We start from the raw sequence: 15,304 nt of genomic DNA on the forward strand, positions 1-15,304 counted from the left end.
AGATCAGAGTTAGTCATAGCTCTAACCATAATTGATATGTGATAAAATGCCTACCACAAAAGGGGCTATATCTACCACATAGCCCTCAAACTAACCTCCATTCGTAACTTTCTATCCTCTGATTGCACTTAGAAACAGTCTCAATGTTGGAAGTCCAAGAGTGTACCCAATGCTACAATTAGATATTTTAAAGCATGTCTTGCAAGCTCAGTCATTATGTATGATCTTGGAGAACACTTCAGCAACCATACCATTATTAACTATAACCACTTCCTTAATGAATCATGCACAAGGGAAAACTTAATGTTCTCTGAACGGGACCAGTCATTGAACCAGTCAACACCAAATATGTGAACCAGACTGGAACTGAAAAAAGCTGGAAAAAAACTGTACCAAAAAATACATAGAATATTCAAATTTTGAGGAAAACCATATATATTCATATGATCCATATGAATCCAAACCATTAACACAAATATGCAAAGTTTCTCAGTTATATTGCAAGAATGCATATAACCAAAGTAGCACCTAGTGTAATACATCTTTGAACCAAAGTACATCAACAAAGAGGCTCTAGTCCTATTAGCCCCTAGATTTTTCCCCTTGAAAATCTGAAAGGTTAAGGACCAGAACATTTCATTTGTGCTGGAGATTCAGAATTATATTCGTAGACAACTTCGCTTGAGCTAGGTTTGGTTCGCATGGAGTTCAGCTATAGGATGGGTTCAGTGATATTATGGTTGAATACAGATTTTGCAGAGAATTTTATGAGATTGAAGAGAGTTGCTTATTTTTTGCAGTACCCTTACATTGTAGGAGACAGGATTCTGAGGCTTTCATGTCAAATATGATGGACTATTTAGAATCCTTATGAGATTCCAAGACTTATGAGTCCTTTTTGGGACACACGTGAGACATTTCTATTTTTAGCAAGTGGTTGCATGTCGATTCTGCTCGCATATTTGGATTCCTCACTGAAAACCAAGTTCGATGAGTATAATCTTGTGGACAAGCAGACAACTTTATTTTTTTAGCAGTGATCATGCAGGGATGACATTTGGCAACCTCTAGTGATGACATGCTGCAGCATTCGTTTGTGACACATGGTAGCTTAAGGGTGACATGTGCCAAGATTTGGATGCATGCATGAGTTGCATGATTCTCTCCACTTAGCTTAAGTTCAAATCTCTCTCTAGTTCAACCTCAGTTGGACTAAAATCATCATTTTAAATTCCTATATACAAAATCTGATTTATATTCCAAGCAATCTTTTATAACCAGAAAATTATTTTAACCCAGTAAATTATTTTCTAAAATGCTGAATAAAAATATAACGTAATTTTAACAATAAAATGTGCAGTAGAAGCACAAGTAGCAAATCAATCACATGGTGGAATATTAAACCCTCCAATTTATTCTTCACTTTATTTCACAGAATAAATAAGAGCTCCCTTACAAGGAAGCCCACAAAGAATTACAGAATCTATACAGCAAAACGAACCTAGAAATCTCAACCCACAGAAAAACTTAAACCCTCAGGAAAACTCAGCCCCTGGAAAATTTGGCCTCCTCTCTCCTAGCCTTGTACATCACGTGCACTAGATAAAGTTTAAACCTCTCATCCTCAACTAGGCTGTGACTTGTACAACCCCATGCGCAAGCCTCCAAGATGGATCTCGAACCCCCTCCAAATTCAGCTTTCCAAGATCTTGGCCTCCACAAGATCCCTCTCTCTGGAATTTCCTGTTGCAATATTTCCTTCTTCTGAGCCCAACGACATCACGTGCACTAGATAAAGTTTAAACCTCTCGTCCTCAAGTAGGCTGTGACTTGTACAACCCCATGTGCAAGCCTCCAAGATGGATCTCGACCCCCCTCCAAATTCAGCTTTCCAAGATCTTGGCCTCCACAAGATCCCTCTCTCTGGAATTTCCTGTTGCAATATTTCCTTCTCCTTAGCCCAAAGACTCACTTTTCACTTCAGAAAATCGTTCTCTCAATGATTCGTTGCGTCTTCCTCATCTCCTTTGGCTTTCTTTTATAATTACTTATTGAGCTAAATCCCTGACCCTAATCTCCAAAGTGATGGATAGCTAGGATTAAATGCTAACCCACTTGAGATCAACAATAAAGATGAGATCTAACTCACTAAAGTGAATAATTCATTTTCTTTAGAAAGCCTTAGTCCAATAGCCAACATTAATTAATGCTTAGCCTCCTGCATGTTGATGCTTAGCCTCTCCACTGCTACAAACGCTAACACATCTCCTCTTCTCCCATATGCATGGCTAGTCCATATCCACCTCACCCTAGTTCTTCACCAGTTAAACTCCAACAAATCTTCAATTCACTCCACTTCACCTTAGTTAAGTCAAAGCACATTGCTTTTCTACTCCACTCATCTCTCCAATCTATTCCATCTTCTTTTGCTTCACTGCCAATCTTACTCCACAACATATCCACTTCATCCAAAGTAAATTGCTTCTCTCTATTCTTTAACAACCTGACTAATATAGACTCCTAATCAAACTAAAGTGCATTGACACTCTTCCCCTAGCTTGACTTCACGCAAAATATACTATAGGACACATTAGTATGTGTTGAGTCAACTGCTCCTCGATTTAACTCGGAGTGTTTGACACTTTAGTCTTCTCTGAGATTACAGCATTCACACTCACTTGGGATGAAGCATACCCCCACTTGTTGATAGTTGGATGGTGAGTTCACTACACTCATCTGGGTAATGTGCATGAGAGAGGCCTTGTATGGCTAATTCGACCTTCATTCACCAATGTGCATAAGAGGAAGACTCATTAACAGAAAGCTTTCTTCATTGTTTCAAGTTTGGATCATCTTACACAACAACAGATTACTCTCTCTCTATTTCTCTTCTTTCTCTCTTCTAGCTTCTACTTTCTTGTGCAGGATCATCACTGTATCGATCCTGTAACTATCTTCCTGGGGTAACTAGCCTGTTGGAATTTGTAGAATAAAGCTCGATTTTGCTCTTATTTGGTCTTGGTAACAAATCTGTCATTTGAAGCGCTTTCCAATGTTTTCTTTCTCCATTTGAAGTTAACATTGAATCCAAATCAACCACTTTATGCACAAATTATTTTATAACCTCTTTGGCCACTTAGTTGTTGATTAACGGAAACTTTTACATGTTTGTCGAGTGTTTGTTTTGCATATCTATAGAGAAAACATTGCATGGCAGTCTAGGGACACCCCCCTATGATTGGCACACACCAGGCTAAACAGAGAGAAGAATTTGTATGTGACGCTATATGCAAAATTCTTCTACATGTTACACTGATATTTTCGATTCTAGATATACCATGTTTTCACCTTCTGCAAGGGTAAATTTCTATGCTAGCAAGTCCAAAAAAATATCGTAGAAGAAATAACTACAAATCAATGTATCATCAAAATCATTTCCTATATTGGGATCCTCATCATCAATATCACCCTTAAGCATTAAAATAAGATAGCAAAAGCTTAATAACATCCTAATCAGTGATTTTGATTGAGTGGAGGGTACATTTTTACTAGGATCATGACAAAGGAGTTTAGCAATCAATACCACCAACCTCAAGGTACATAGAGAGCTTGGTGCTCTTGATTAAATGTTAATTCCATACCCTTATACATGATAGAATCCAACATAAATGTTGCAATCCTACCAATCCTAAAATCCTAAAAATATAGAAATATGCTAAATTTTGAATGGCAACTAAAATTCTACTTTATCCATATGAAGTCTATTGAGGTTGGAACCACTCTCAGAAATCCTTAAACAATTAACTGTAATGTTAAAAATTTAAGTAAAAGGATAGAAATTAAAGATAAAAGAGAAAATCATAAACTTAAGAATAGAAAATGAAAGATGATATTCCCATTAATTACTAGGGTGAGTGAAATGGAGGTGAGAACCTCTTTAAATAGCACTAGTAGAGCCCTAGGGTTAGGTATTATGTTTGCAAATAACTTAATTTAATGTTAAAAAAACAGTTTTGGTGATCCCTAGCTATGTTGTATTGTATCATATAGAATCGGCTAGAAACAATCTGAAACCCTAGAGCACACCGGAGTGGCCCCAAAGCCAATCAGACCAACTAGTTTTTCCTGTTCTGATCTAGTTGTTAGGACACTAGGAAGAAAAATGATCAATCTGATTGACCAACCATAACATAGCCCTCCTACAAGCATTTCACATATATTTTGCAAAGATAAATAAAGCATCAATATGCCCGATAAGAAGGTTGAATATTTTGAAGCATGCCTAGACTAGTGGATATATCTGATTTAGTTGATAGGGAGAGATGAAGCATCTTGGGGCAACACGATGCTTCGGAGGACATCTGGTCAGCATGTGATGATGCCTAGATCCCGAAGTAGGGAGGGTATCGTTGGTCTTGTGGAGCTCCGACCTTGGATACAATACCTGGATCCCGGGTTGGTGTTAGAGTTGAAGCCTGATGGTATTCATAGTGGCTAAAGCTTGGAACACACCTTAGACCCAACCAGTTAGATACCTTGGTCAAGTATCTAATCTGTAGCACTGCATATATTGTGACTCTTCATAGAACATATCATTTTGAGTTCGTCCATGTGCCTATGTATACAGGTAATTGAATACCTCCCTAGTTAAGAGGGAGTGTTGAGAAATGTAACGAGTATCAGTCTTCATAATTGAGTCATGATGTAATGTATTTTTCAAAAGAAAAGAATTTTTTTAATGTAAAAGAAAATTGACTTAAAGCATGGTGTTCATGCTTGGTCAATAGGTCAAAGCACCCATTGTGTGCTCTAGGATTTTTGACTAAATCAAGGTCAAAATCATTATGTAAAAGACCCTTCTTGGGCTCATTATGACAAAGAAAGAAAATATTTTTATGTCAAAAATTAGGTCTTGTTTCTCCTCCATCAAGTCGGCCTTGCCTCATATCAACTAGACATCCTCAATGGTCTAGTCAGCCTCATAAAGGGACACATCCACCCTACAAGAAGACTATATAAAAAGAAGCATTAGATTTTGTGAAAAAGAGACCAACAACTATCCACTTGATCTGCAATTTCTATGTGATAAAGAAAGTATGAAGAGATATCTATAAGAAAAGAAAAAAAGAAGAGGATTGAAGTTTGCTACGTGATTGCAAGACAAAAGTCTAGTATGATTGTAGAACCGAAGTTTAGCATGAAGTACAGGACTGAAGTTCTGCAGGAGTCAAAGATACAAGATGACGGAGAGGGCAGAGAACCCAATACAGTTGTTTGATGTTGATTTGTGAAGAAATAAACTAGAAGATGACTTATCTATTTGCAAGAATGACTTGATGGATGGAAGAAGGTCTTGGTCTAGGTCAAAGAGTGTTGGTTTGTCTCAACTTGATTTAATTCTATATTGGAAGAGTTTCACTAGGTTTTCCCCTTCATTGGAGTTTTGCACTGGCTAAGTGTACATACGGTGTCCATTTGTCTTTGATAATCTTCATGTTTTGGTAGTTGTTTGATGATAAAGAAACAATAACAAGAAGAATCTAAAATTATGTCACAAGCAACTATGAAAGTTAAGAGAAATCAATTAAATAGCCCTAACTAATCTACCTAGATTTCTCAACAGGAGTCTCACTTGATCTCGATGTGCTTCGACCAATCATCACGGTTGTCTCCAACACCTGATCAAACAATCATATGGGTCGCTTTTGAAACCACACTGCTTCACAACTCGTCAAACTAGTTGCAGTATACTCAGCCTCTACAGTGATAGATATCTGTTTTTTGCTCATCAAGGATATCATAGCAGAACTCAAACTGAAGCAACATCTTGATGTGCTCTTCCTGTCTTCAGCACTCCCTGCCCAATCTGAATTTGTATATCCCTTACAGTTGTACTTCATCATTTGAGACATATCTCAATCGATATCTAATTGTATCATGTTGATACCTCAACACATGTTGTTATGCATGCCTCGACTCAACCATAAATTGATCAACTTCCTTCACTGGATTCATCACCACAATTGCTTTCCGATCACCCTGACTGGGTGCTCCCTCTGACACTGAAACAGATGTTGCTCTGGAAATCCTGGTTGCTCCCTCTACCACTGATGTTTCCTAGACAATGAAGCATATCTGATGTCTGGCATAGTCCATTTATAGGAGGTGCATTGCTCTTAGAGATCTCCCTTCTCTGAGCATCTAGTCTAACAATCTCAATCTCATGATATCACTTTCCCAAACCATCACTCTAATGCCACTTCTAATTACATAGCTATGATGCTTCCGCCCAATACCAAAAATAGCAATAGCATCAAATGCGATAAGAGAAAAATGAAAAGGATACAAATAGAAAATGAAGTCAAGGTGCAAAAGTGCTTAATACAGAATCCATGCTACTTTGAGGGTCTCCAATTACAACCAAATAGATAAATTCAACAACACCTAAGAATGAAGAGCTATCCTCTAACTATATGTTAAAAATGTAGCAAGCAAGGTCTTCTAGCTTGTGCCTTAGCCAATGAAGACCTCGAATTGTCTTCATGAGCTAGACTTTTGTTAGGATGAGTTATTTCTAGTTTACTGGAATAAGCATCAAGTTAACATGTGTTGACTTGAAGCTTCAGTTATATAGGAGTCTTCATCAATTTGACTACAGAATGAAGTGGCGGTTAGCAGTTTAGTTAGGGCGAGTTAGCCACATCAAGCAAGCAGGTTTTCCCTGCTGGGTTTCCTAAGAATACAAATGTGTCAATTTGTGCATGTGTTTTTATCTCTGTGTTTGAATTTTGCTGCTTATGACTTGTTAAGAGACTTTGTATCATGGTAAAAGTAAACTCGTTTTCAGTTTTCAATTATTCATCTAAGTAGTTGCAGAATTTCGTGGAAATTTAACATGGTATCAAAGCAGAGGTCAGTATAAAGATCAGCACCAGATTGGCCAATTAGTGAACAACGCAAATCAAGCAGAAGGCTTGCACTAGAGTTTGAAGAGCAGAGCAATTCTTTGGATAGCAGTATGGTGTTCCAAGGACTAAGGTCAGATCATAGTTTAGAGGGAGCCTCAAATTTTTGCTCATGGAAGGAGCAGATCTCAATGGTGTTGGAAGATAATGGAGTGCTCGAGTATGTGAAGCAGGCAATAGCTCCACCTCAAGATGCCCAATAGTTGATCCAACATAACAAGAATGACACCAAGGCGAGGAGGATCATTCTTGAGGGGATCAAAGATCATATTATCCCTCATCTCCATGAGAAGAAGACAACATATGAGATGGACTAAAGCGATCTTAGATCTGTATCAAGGTTTGAATGATGCCAAGAAGCTTGCTCAAGGAGAAGCTAAAAGTATCTAGATGAGCAAAGGAGAGCCCAACATCACATATCTTTCAAAGTTCACTCAAGTTCGACATGAGCTAGGTGGAGTGGGCATGACCATAGCAAACAGTGACCTTATGAGTCTTGCCCTTTTGGGACTTCATAAGTCTTGGTATAGTTTCCAAGATGCAGTGAGTGGCAGAGAGAATATTCCCAGTGGGAAAGGTTATAAAGTGACTGCGTTCAAGAAGAAATCGAGAGAGGGACAAGAGCTAGTAGAGAAGCTCCAACAGAGACTTGGAGAACTTTGCCATGGTAGAAAAAGGTAGCAAAGATAAGGGAAAGAAGGGTCGAGGAGAGGCTGAGTCTAGTCAAAAGGGCAAGAAGAAGGAGTATTTGAGCAACATCAAGTGCTTCCATTGCCATGAGCTCAAACATTACGCCACTAAGCATCCTAATAGGAAGGAGGAGTCCAGTAAGGATCATGTGGCTACATCAACTAAGGTAGATGCGTTTTCTTCTCAGTTTGAGAAATATTTCTCATTAATAGCTTGCATGGCAAGCTTAGCAGACAGCGTAGGTATATTGATTCACGAGCATCCTTCCACATGACTAGGAACATGGAGTATTTTAGCCACCTAAAGGAGAGGATATGCAGTTCCAGATTGAGCTAGGAGATGATGGCAAGTGCACAACCAAGAGAGTTGGTACTGTCAATTTTGAGAGGAAGTTAGGTAGCTTTCTCCCTCTCAGAGATGTCCTCTATGTTCAAGACCTGAAAAAGAACCTTGTTTCAGTGGCTACCTTGAGGACAAGGGTTATGTTTTCATCTTCTGCAAAGGTAAGGCTTACCTGCAGCACTTAGCTTTTGGATGTAAGAAGCAGATAGTTGCGAGGAAGAAGAATTTGTACCTGCTACAAGTTGAGATGGGCACAACCTTGAGCAGCAAGGCAGGAAGTGCACAAAGTAGACACATGAGGGTTGAGGAGAGTAGAGCTCTGAGGGAGTCCTTAGAGTGAGAGCGGGATAGAGCTACAAAGGATCCTCAGCCAGTATCACAGTGTGAGTCTCGGCTAGCTGGAAAGTGGGTCGAACAACAGGATGATGACGATCAAAGCCCAAGCCAAGAGGAGGAAGCCACTCAATCAATGACTCCTAGTATAGGGAGAGTTCAAGCCAAGTGGGCAGAAGAGTTGTTTAAGGAGGAGCAGAAGAGAGTTGGACCTCCCAATACCACCTTCAAGCAGAGTAAGCAGCCACAGAGATACATCGAGTACATGGCACTTATGACTAAGGTGATACACTCCCAAAATAGGAGTACATACTACGGTTGGAAGAAATGGGTCTTCAGATCAGACTCCTCGGTAAGAAGCAGGGAAGTCTTCTAGTTCAAAGAGAGCAGTGGCAGCGACACATAACATGTTGGTGTTGAAGATAGATCTAGGTGGAAGAGGTTCTTCCAAAAGTACTTTCCTCGCTAAAGAGTGTTGAAAATTTAACAAGCAAGGTCTTTTGGCTTATGCCTTAGCCAGTGAAGACCTCAAATTGACCTCATGATTTAGACTTCAGTTAGGATGAGTTATTTCCATTTTACTAGAATAATCATCAAGTTAACATGCATATAGTTGAAGCTTTAGTTATATAGGAGTCTTCACCAATTTGCCTACAGAATGAGGTGGCAAATAGCAGTTCAGTTAGAGCGAGTTAGCCTTTAGTCTTGATTGAAGGAAGGAGGAGTTAAGAACTCCAGTGTTGATTGGAGAAAGAAAGAGTATCTCTCAGTGAATTCATCAAACAAGAACTCGACTTCTAAATTTGAACTGGGTCTTCTTGCATGTCTGAATTGGGTCTATATAGAGGAGGACAAAAGCACAAGGAAATTCAACTGCTTTTGTGCACAAAGGTCTATGTGACAAGACAGAGCTCGCAAGTTTGTGAGAGAGCCTTGACTGTGGAGAGCACGGGAATTATGTCCTAAGAAATAGGAGGCACAAGTGCGCTAGGATTCAGGAGTTGGTTGTGCACAAGGAAGAGGAGTTAGGTCCTAAGAAATAGGACGCAGGAAGTGCACAAGGATATAGGGATTTCCCCTATAAAATAAGAGTTGATCTGTGCTAAAGAATACGAGTTGAAGTGCGCTAGGAAATAGGGGCCTAGTGTGCAAGGATTAAGGATCCCCTAGTGTGCAGAGATCAAGTAGAAGTGAGCAAGTTTTGCAGAGCAAGTCAAGGAGACAACAAAGGAACAACTGTCTCCTAGAAGGTCGAGATCAAGTAGGATCTAGACTAGCAAAGATCAGTTGCATCAGTTGAGATTTGTGTGAGAAGCCAAACGATTTCTCGAGAGAGATAGATTTCTTTGTAATAGATCCAAGTGCTCAAGAACAATCAATAAAACAGCCACATCAAGCAAGTAGGTTTTCCCTATTGGTTTTCCTGAGACAACAAGTGTGTCAATTCGTGCATGTGTTTTTATCTCTATGTTTTTATTTCGTTGCTTATGACTTGTTAAGACACTGTATCTTGGTGAAGTAAACTAGTTTTCAATTTTCAATTATTCATCTAAGTAGTTGCAGAGTTTCGTGGAAATTTAACACTATAGACATAATTAGGTTGAGAAACCCCATAAACCCTAATTAGGCTAACATATATAAAATAAAAATAAATAAATAAACTACTAGAGACTTCTTAACGGTTAAGCGCCATTGCATAACTCGCATAATCCTACATAGAATTAGGACCATAACAAACAATTTGTTGAGTGATCAATTATTCAAAGGGATGTATTTGAGCACGGTTTTATTCCTCTTCCCCGGGACTGCTTGGAAGCGAGAAGCGACATTTTCAAAAGCTCTCAAGTCAGGAGTAAATCGGGAGCGAATTACTATATAATATATATTTATATATTTTGATGCATATATGTTAACAAAAGCATGTAGAATGATGAATTAGATATAAAAGGCATAAAAACATGGATTAAGCCATATAACATCAATCATATTGAAGTTATAATCTTCATCAACCACATGTCCACAAGTTACAAGTTCTCATTTATATAGCATGTAAGGGTGCACATAACCAAAATAGCATCGAGTGCAATCCATCTCTGAACTAAAAATACATCAACAAATAGGCTCTAGATGGCCTCTAGCATCCAAAAAAATCATGTGACAACAAATACCTACATATGATCAAAAGCATTGCCTATCTTGGGATCTTTGTCATTAATATCACCCTCTAAGAAATTAACATAAGATAGTAAAAACGCAGCATGTCAAGTCAAGATTTTGTTTGAGTGATGGGTACATTTTTAGTAGGGTCGTGATAGAGGAGTTCGACAACCAATGTCACTAACATCAAGGTACACAAAGGGTTTGGTGCTCTTGATTAAATATGAGTTCCATACCCTAGTACATGACAAAATCCAATGGAAACATTGCAATCCCCCCAATTCTAAAATCCTAAAAAACTGATAAGCCTGTTGGATTTTGAGTGAGATCTAAAATTCTACTTTCTCCATAAGAAATCCAATGAGGTTGAAACCACTCTCAAACATCTTGAGTCATTTCGTGGTAATGTTAAACATTTAAGCAAAACAATAAAATGAAAGATAAAGGAAAATGTCACTTTTACTTTAAGAATTTAACATTACCATGAATTGCATATCAATACTAGGGCCATATGCTTGAATGTCAGGTTGCCATACTCAAAAACTCTAGTTTCTTTGAAAAAAAATTGCATTTGGAGCATCTTTGTGGAAAAAAATTGCAAAAAGCCAGGGAGTGATTTTTTTTTGAGGCGGGAAATTTCGGGAGTGCACTCCCAGGGCGCTCCCGCTCAAAGCGCGCTTCGAAAGCGGATTCGAAGGGGGGAGGGGACGCGTTCCCCCCCAGCCCCTCTCTTCCTTTAGCACACGTTCTTAAGAAAGAAAAGATATATATATCTGCACCAGATGACGTTTGGGATGTAAATTGAATAGCTATGCACTTGAGTCTTGGTGTTTACCAAGTCTAGCTGCGAATTCAAATTTTCATGCAGATATTAGATGGGTATCTACACGTATAATATAACATTCAATAGTGAAACTAGGATTTCAAACATGCATTTAATCCTCAATTACTATTTTTATGCAAGATATATGATAAAAAATATTTCTTACCAGGGGCAACTGTAGTCATTCAAGAAGAAAAATTATGCTGCTAAAGAGAGTTGTCAGAATATACAAAATAGCACTTTCATAGCCAAACACTCAAAAAATAGGGGCTAACATAGCTCTCAAGAATATTATTTTATTTATAGCTAGGGAAATCATCACTAATTTAAGATATCTACCAGATCAGCAGTATATAGATCTATTATTAATAAGACATCTCCAATATACAATAAATGTGCTTTGCTATTTCTGTGCATTGGTTCAATAAGTATGCAACCATAACCTTAGAAGGAACAGGCATTAAAAGGAAACTGACCACTGTCCATGCTCTGCTGAAGACTCTTTGCTCTGAATCTCCTTTTCTCCTCTTCTTTCTGCAGAACTGTAAAATCCAAGAAGACTAGTATTAATATCATGAACATGCAAAACAATCTATTTACATGTTTCAAAGATTTACATGCTTACTAAACAAAAACATATTAGAAAATAGTGATACATATCTTCACAAGCCTTTTTTGCAATGGCAGGAACTCCATTACAACTTTGATGTGAAACTTATGAGTTTAATCAAACTTGCACACATGACCCAGCATCACTCTTATAATGGCCAAGAGCCTACTGTCATGTCACACTTTATTATATTGTATCAGTTGCCTATGCTAGTCTAAAACCAACCTAGTCAACCTCCTTGGAGTTAGTGCCCTGCCTCTAGGATGGTGTATAAATACACAAGTATTCAATTCTAATATTCATTCAAGTGACTCATTCATTAGTCACAAGCCTCAAGCAACTCTCTCTATTGTGCACTCTTTTGCAGGTTATTTTGTTATCTTTAGCTTTAGTGCATTGATGGTTGTGGGCTGTTATGGCTCTTTATCTCTAAAGTGTTCTTGTGCTCTCTCTTTGCAAAGCACACTGATGTAGATTCATTATTGTTTGGTCCTCAACTAGATTAGGGTTTGCTGGTTGGTTCATCATAGATCTTTTATCATAGATCCCAGTCAACATCTGAATAACCATGGAGCCTCAAATTCCCAACAATATATCTCAGTCCATAAGTGAATGTGCCTCAGAGATATCTCAAGAGATTCTTGAGAACAATCTAATGTATGTGATGAGGCTCAACCATAAACTAACTCAATGTATTCACTACAAAGCATATGTTCGGACGGGAGTTCACCAAAAACATCAAGGCCCCCACGAGTTGACGATACTCAGAAGTATTTCCCAAATCGGGCCCAACGGCACTTCTGCATAACTTCTTGAAGTTAAGTTCCATCAGAGTATCCACAAACTTACAATCCACCATCCCAAATCTTTCAACTAGCTTCACAATGTATTTTCCTTAGGAAAGGAAAATCTCTTTTGCCAGACCTCCAAGCCTAGGAAGTAGTGCATCAATCCTAGGTCCTTCATCTCGAATTTGGAAGCCAACTTCCTCTTGCATTGATGAATAAGAGGGTCTGCACCTGTCAGAAAGAGATCGTCCACATGAGGTAACAGGATGAGAGGTCTATCATTTTCAACCTTAAAGTAAAGGTTCAGATCAACTTCACTTCCTGTAAATCCCAGCTTCATTAGATAGTTGTCGATCCTCTCATACCAAGCCCGGGGAGCTTGCTTCAACCCATAGAGGGATTTCTTCAACCTGCATACATGTGTCTTACAATATTAAACTTCGAACCCCTCAAGTTGTTCAACATAGACTTCCTCTTTAAGTGAACCATGCAAGGAGGCAGTATTGACATCCATTTGATGTAAATTCCATCTGCGTGAGGTAGCAAGGGCAATCATCGAATGGATGGTGGTATACTAGGCAACTAGTGCAAATATCTCATCATAGTCCACACCTTCCTTTTGAGAAGCCTCGAGCAACAAACCTGGCCTTGAACTTTTCAAAACTTCCATTAGCTCCATGCTTGATTTTGTAAAGCCATTTTGAGGTGACAATGGATTTGTCCTTGGGTCTAGGCACCACATCCCAGGCATCATTCTTCATAATCAACTCATAATCTGTGTTCATAGCATCCTTACAAACTTGGTGCTTCACAGCTTCTTCGAATGTGCAAGGCTCAGTTTGAACAATGGTGCTCATAGCAGCTAAGTACCCTTGGTACCTATTCGGTTTCTTACTTTCACGAAATATCCGTCTTGGTGCAATATGTCTTGGCATCTTCGAGAGTGTCCTTGAGCCATGATGGTCTCCTTTTTTAGGAGGAGGATTCATGAGGAGGTGGATTAATGGGATCCATCGGTCCTTCAGCATCAGGAATCGGCTCATCCCGCAGTTCGCCTTGCTTTCCTGTATATGCTTCTTTGTCTTTCCTTGGAATAGGAAGGTTCCTACTCTTCCCAAGGGTAGCATCTTTATCAAAGTTGACATCATGGTTTATTTTCACTTTTCTTTGACCATGCACATAGATTCTATATGCCTTAGAAGTTTCACTGTAGCCCACAAATATTCCTTTCTTCCCAAATGCATCCAATTTTCTTCTCTTTTCTTTCGGCACATGAAAATACACGGGGCTACCAAAAATTCTAAAGTGAGAAACATCAAGTTTCTTACTGGTGAAAACTTCTTCGGGAGTTTTGGAGTCCAAAGCTTGATGAGGGCATCTATTTTGAACATACATGACAGTGTTGGCAGCTTCTGCCCATAGGAACTTCGGAAGGCTTTGATCATGAAGCATGGCACGAGTGGCTTCTATAATAGAACAATTCTTCCTTTCAGCAACACCATTTTGCTCAAGAGTATATGCAGTAGTAGTCTCCCTCTTAATGTCAACTTCTCTACAATAGTCATTGAACTCATTTGATTCATATTCGGTTCCATTATCAGTCCTCAATATTTTGATCTTCTTCCCTGTTTGATTTTCGACCAAGGCTTTGAAAGAGCAAAACCATGAGAACACTTTGTCCTTCTTCAAGAAATAAATCCAAGTTTTGCAAGAGAAGTCATCCACAAAGATAGCATAATATAAACATCCTCCCAAATATGTCACGGGCATCATACCAGATAGATCAGAATGAACCAATTGCAAAATGTTGATAGTCTTGCTATCACTTGAGGGGAATGTTCACCTTGTACGTTTTCCTTCAGCACATCCCTGACAAACACCTTCATGTTCTACTTTAAGTTCGAGCATACCTATCACCATCTTGTTTGCATCGAGTAGAGGCTTATAATGTAGATGAGCTAATCTCCGGTGCCATAGTTCAAATTCAAGTGATGTGTCGCAAGACATAGCTCCCAATGGACTTCCTCCAACTTGATATAGGCTATCAAACCTGAATCCAAGTGTAAATGCATCTTTGAAATTTTTATTCCACACACATACCTTTACATCCGTGAATGCCACTTTGAATCCTTTGTCCTCCATTGCCAAGATGGATACCAAGCTCTTCTTTAGATCAAGTACATATAGTACTTATTGTAGATAAACGGTGCTACATTGATTTAATTGAAGAGTAACATTCCCAACTCCTTTCACGTGATAGGTGGCATTGTCTCCAAGAATGATTTCCAAATTTGTATCCTTTTCTATTAGATTTGAAAGAGCTTCCTTATACCCAGTGAAGTGCCTTGCGGCACCACTATCAATCAACCAATTTCCCAAGGTATCTGAAGGAGAGGCAGTAGAGAGGGCAGATATAAGATAAAATTATTTTTGCTTGTTATCTACAACATTAGATTCATCATACCTAGAGTTTCTTGATCTTTTGGGAGGTCAACCATTTCGATGTTGAGTAGCGGGCATCATTCTTTCCTTTGTTGTTGAGCCTACCATTCCTTTGATTGTCGTTGCCCCTGAAATTGTTGTGGTCGTTGTTGTC

At 38.7% G+C, this 15,304-nt stretch overlaps 1 protein-coding gene across 17 annotated transcripts in view; it reads right to left on the reverse strand.

The window, feature by feature from the left end:
- The window catches only part of LOC149249361 (NADH:ubiquinone oxidoreductase, 17.2kDa subunit), a 222,395-nt gene that overhangs the window by 142,590 nt on the left and 64,501 nt on the right, over positions 1 to 15,304 (reverse strand). For 16 of the 17 annotated variants that reach the window (XR_016266761.1, XR_016266762.1, XR_016266759.1 and 13 more), the window contains one exon: positions 11,787 to 11,852. The exons of the other annotated variant lie outside the window; for it this stretch is intronic. Coding sequence is in view for 9 of the 16 variants with exons in the window: in XM_089458674.1 (XP_089314800.1) it covers positions 11,787 to 11,852 (66 nt within the window). In the remaining 7 variants the exon portion in view is untranslated. The remainder of the gene's footprint in view (positions 1 to 11,786; positions 11,853 to 15,304) is intronic. 17 annotated transcript variants of the gene reach the window in all.

Source organism: Pinus tabuliformis, chromosome 7, assembly GCF_031772625.1.
Source record: "Pinus tabuliformis cultivar Carrire ecotype Pingquan chromosome 7, CPIR1, whole genome shotgun sequence".
NCBI classification, from domain to species: domain Eukaryota; kingdom Viridiplantae; phylum Streptophyta; class Pinopsida; order Pinales; family Pinaceae; genus Pinus; species Pinus tabuliformis.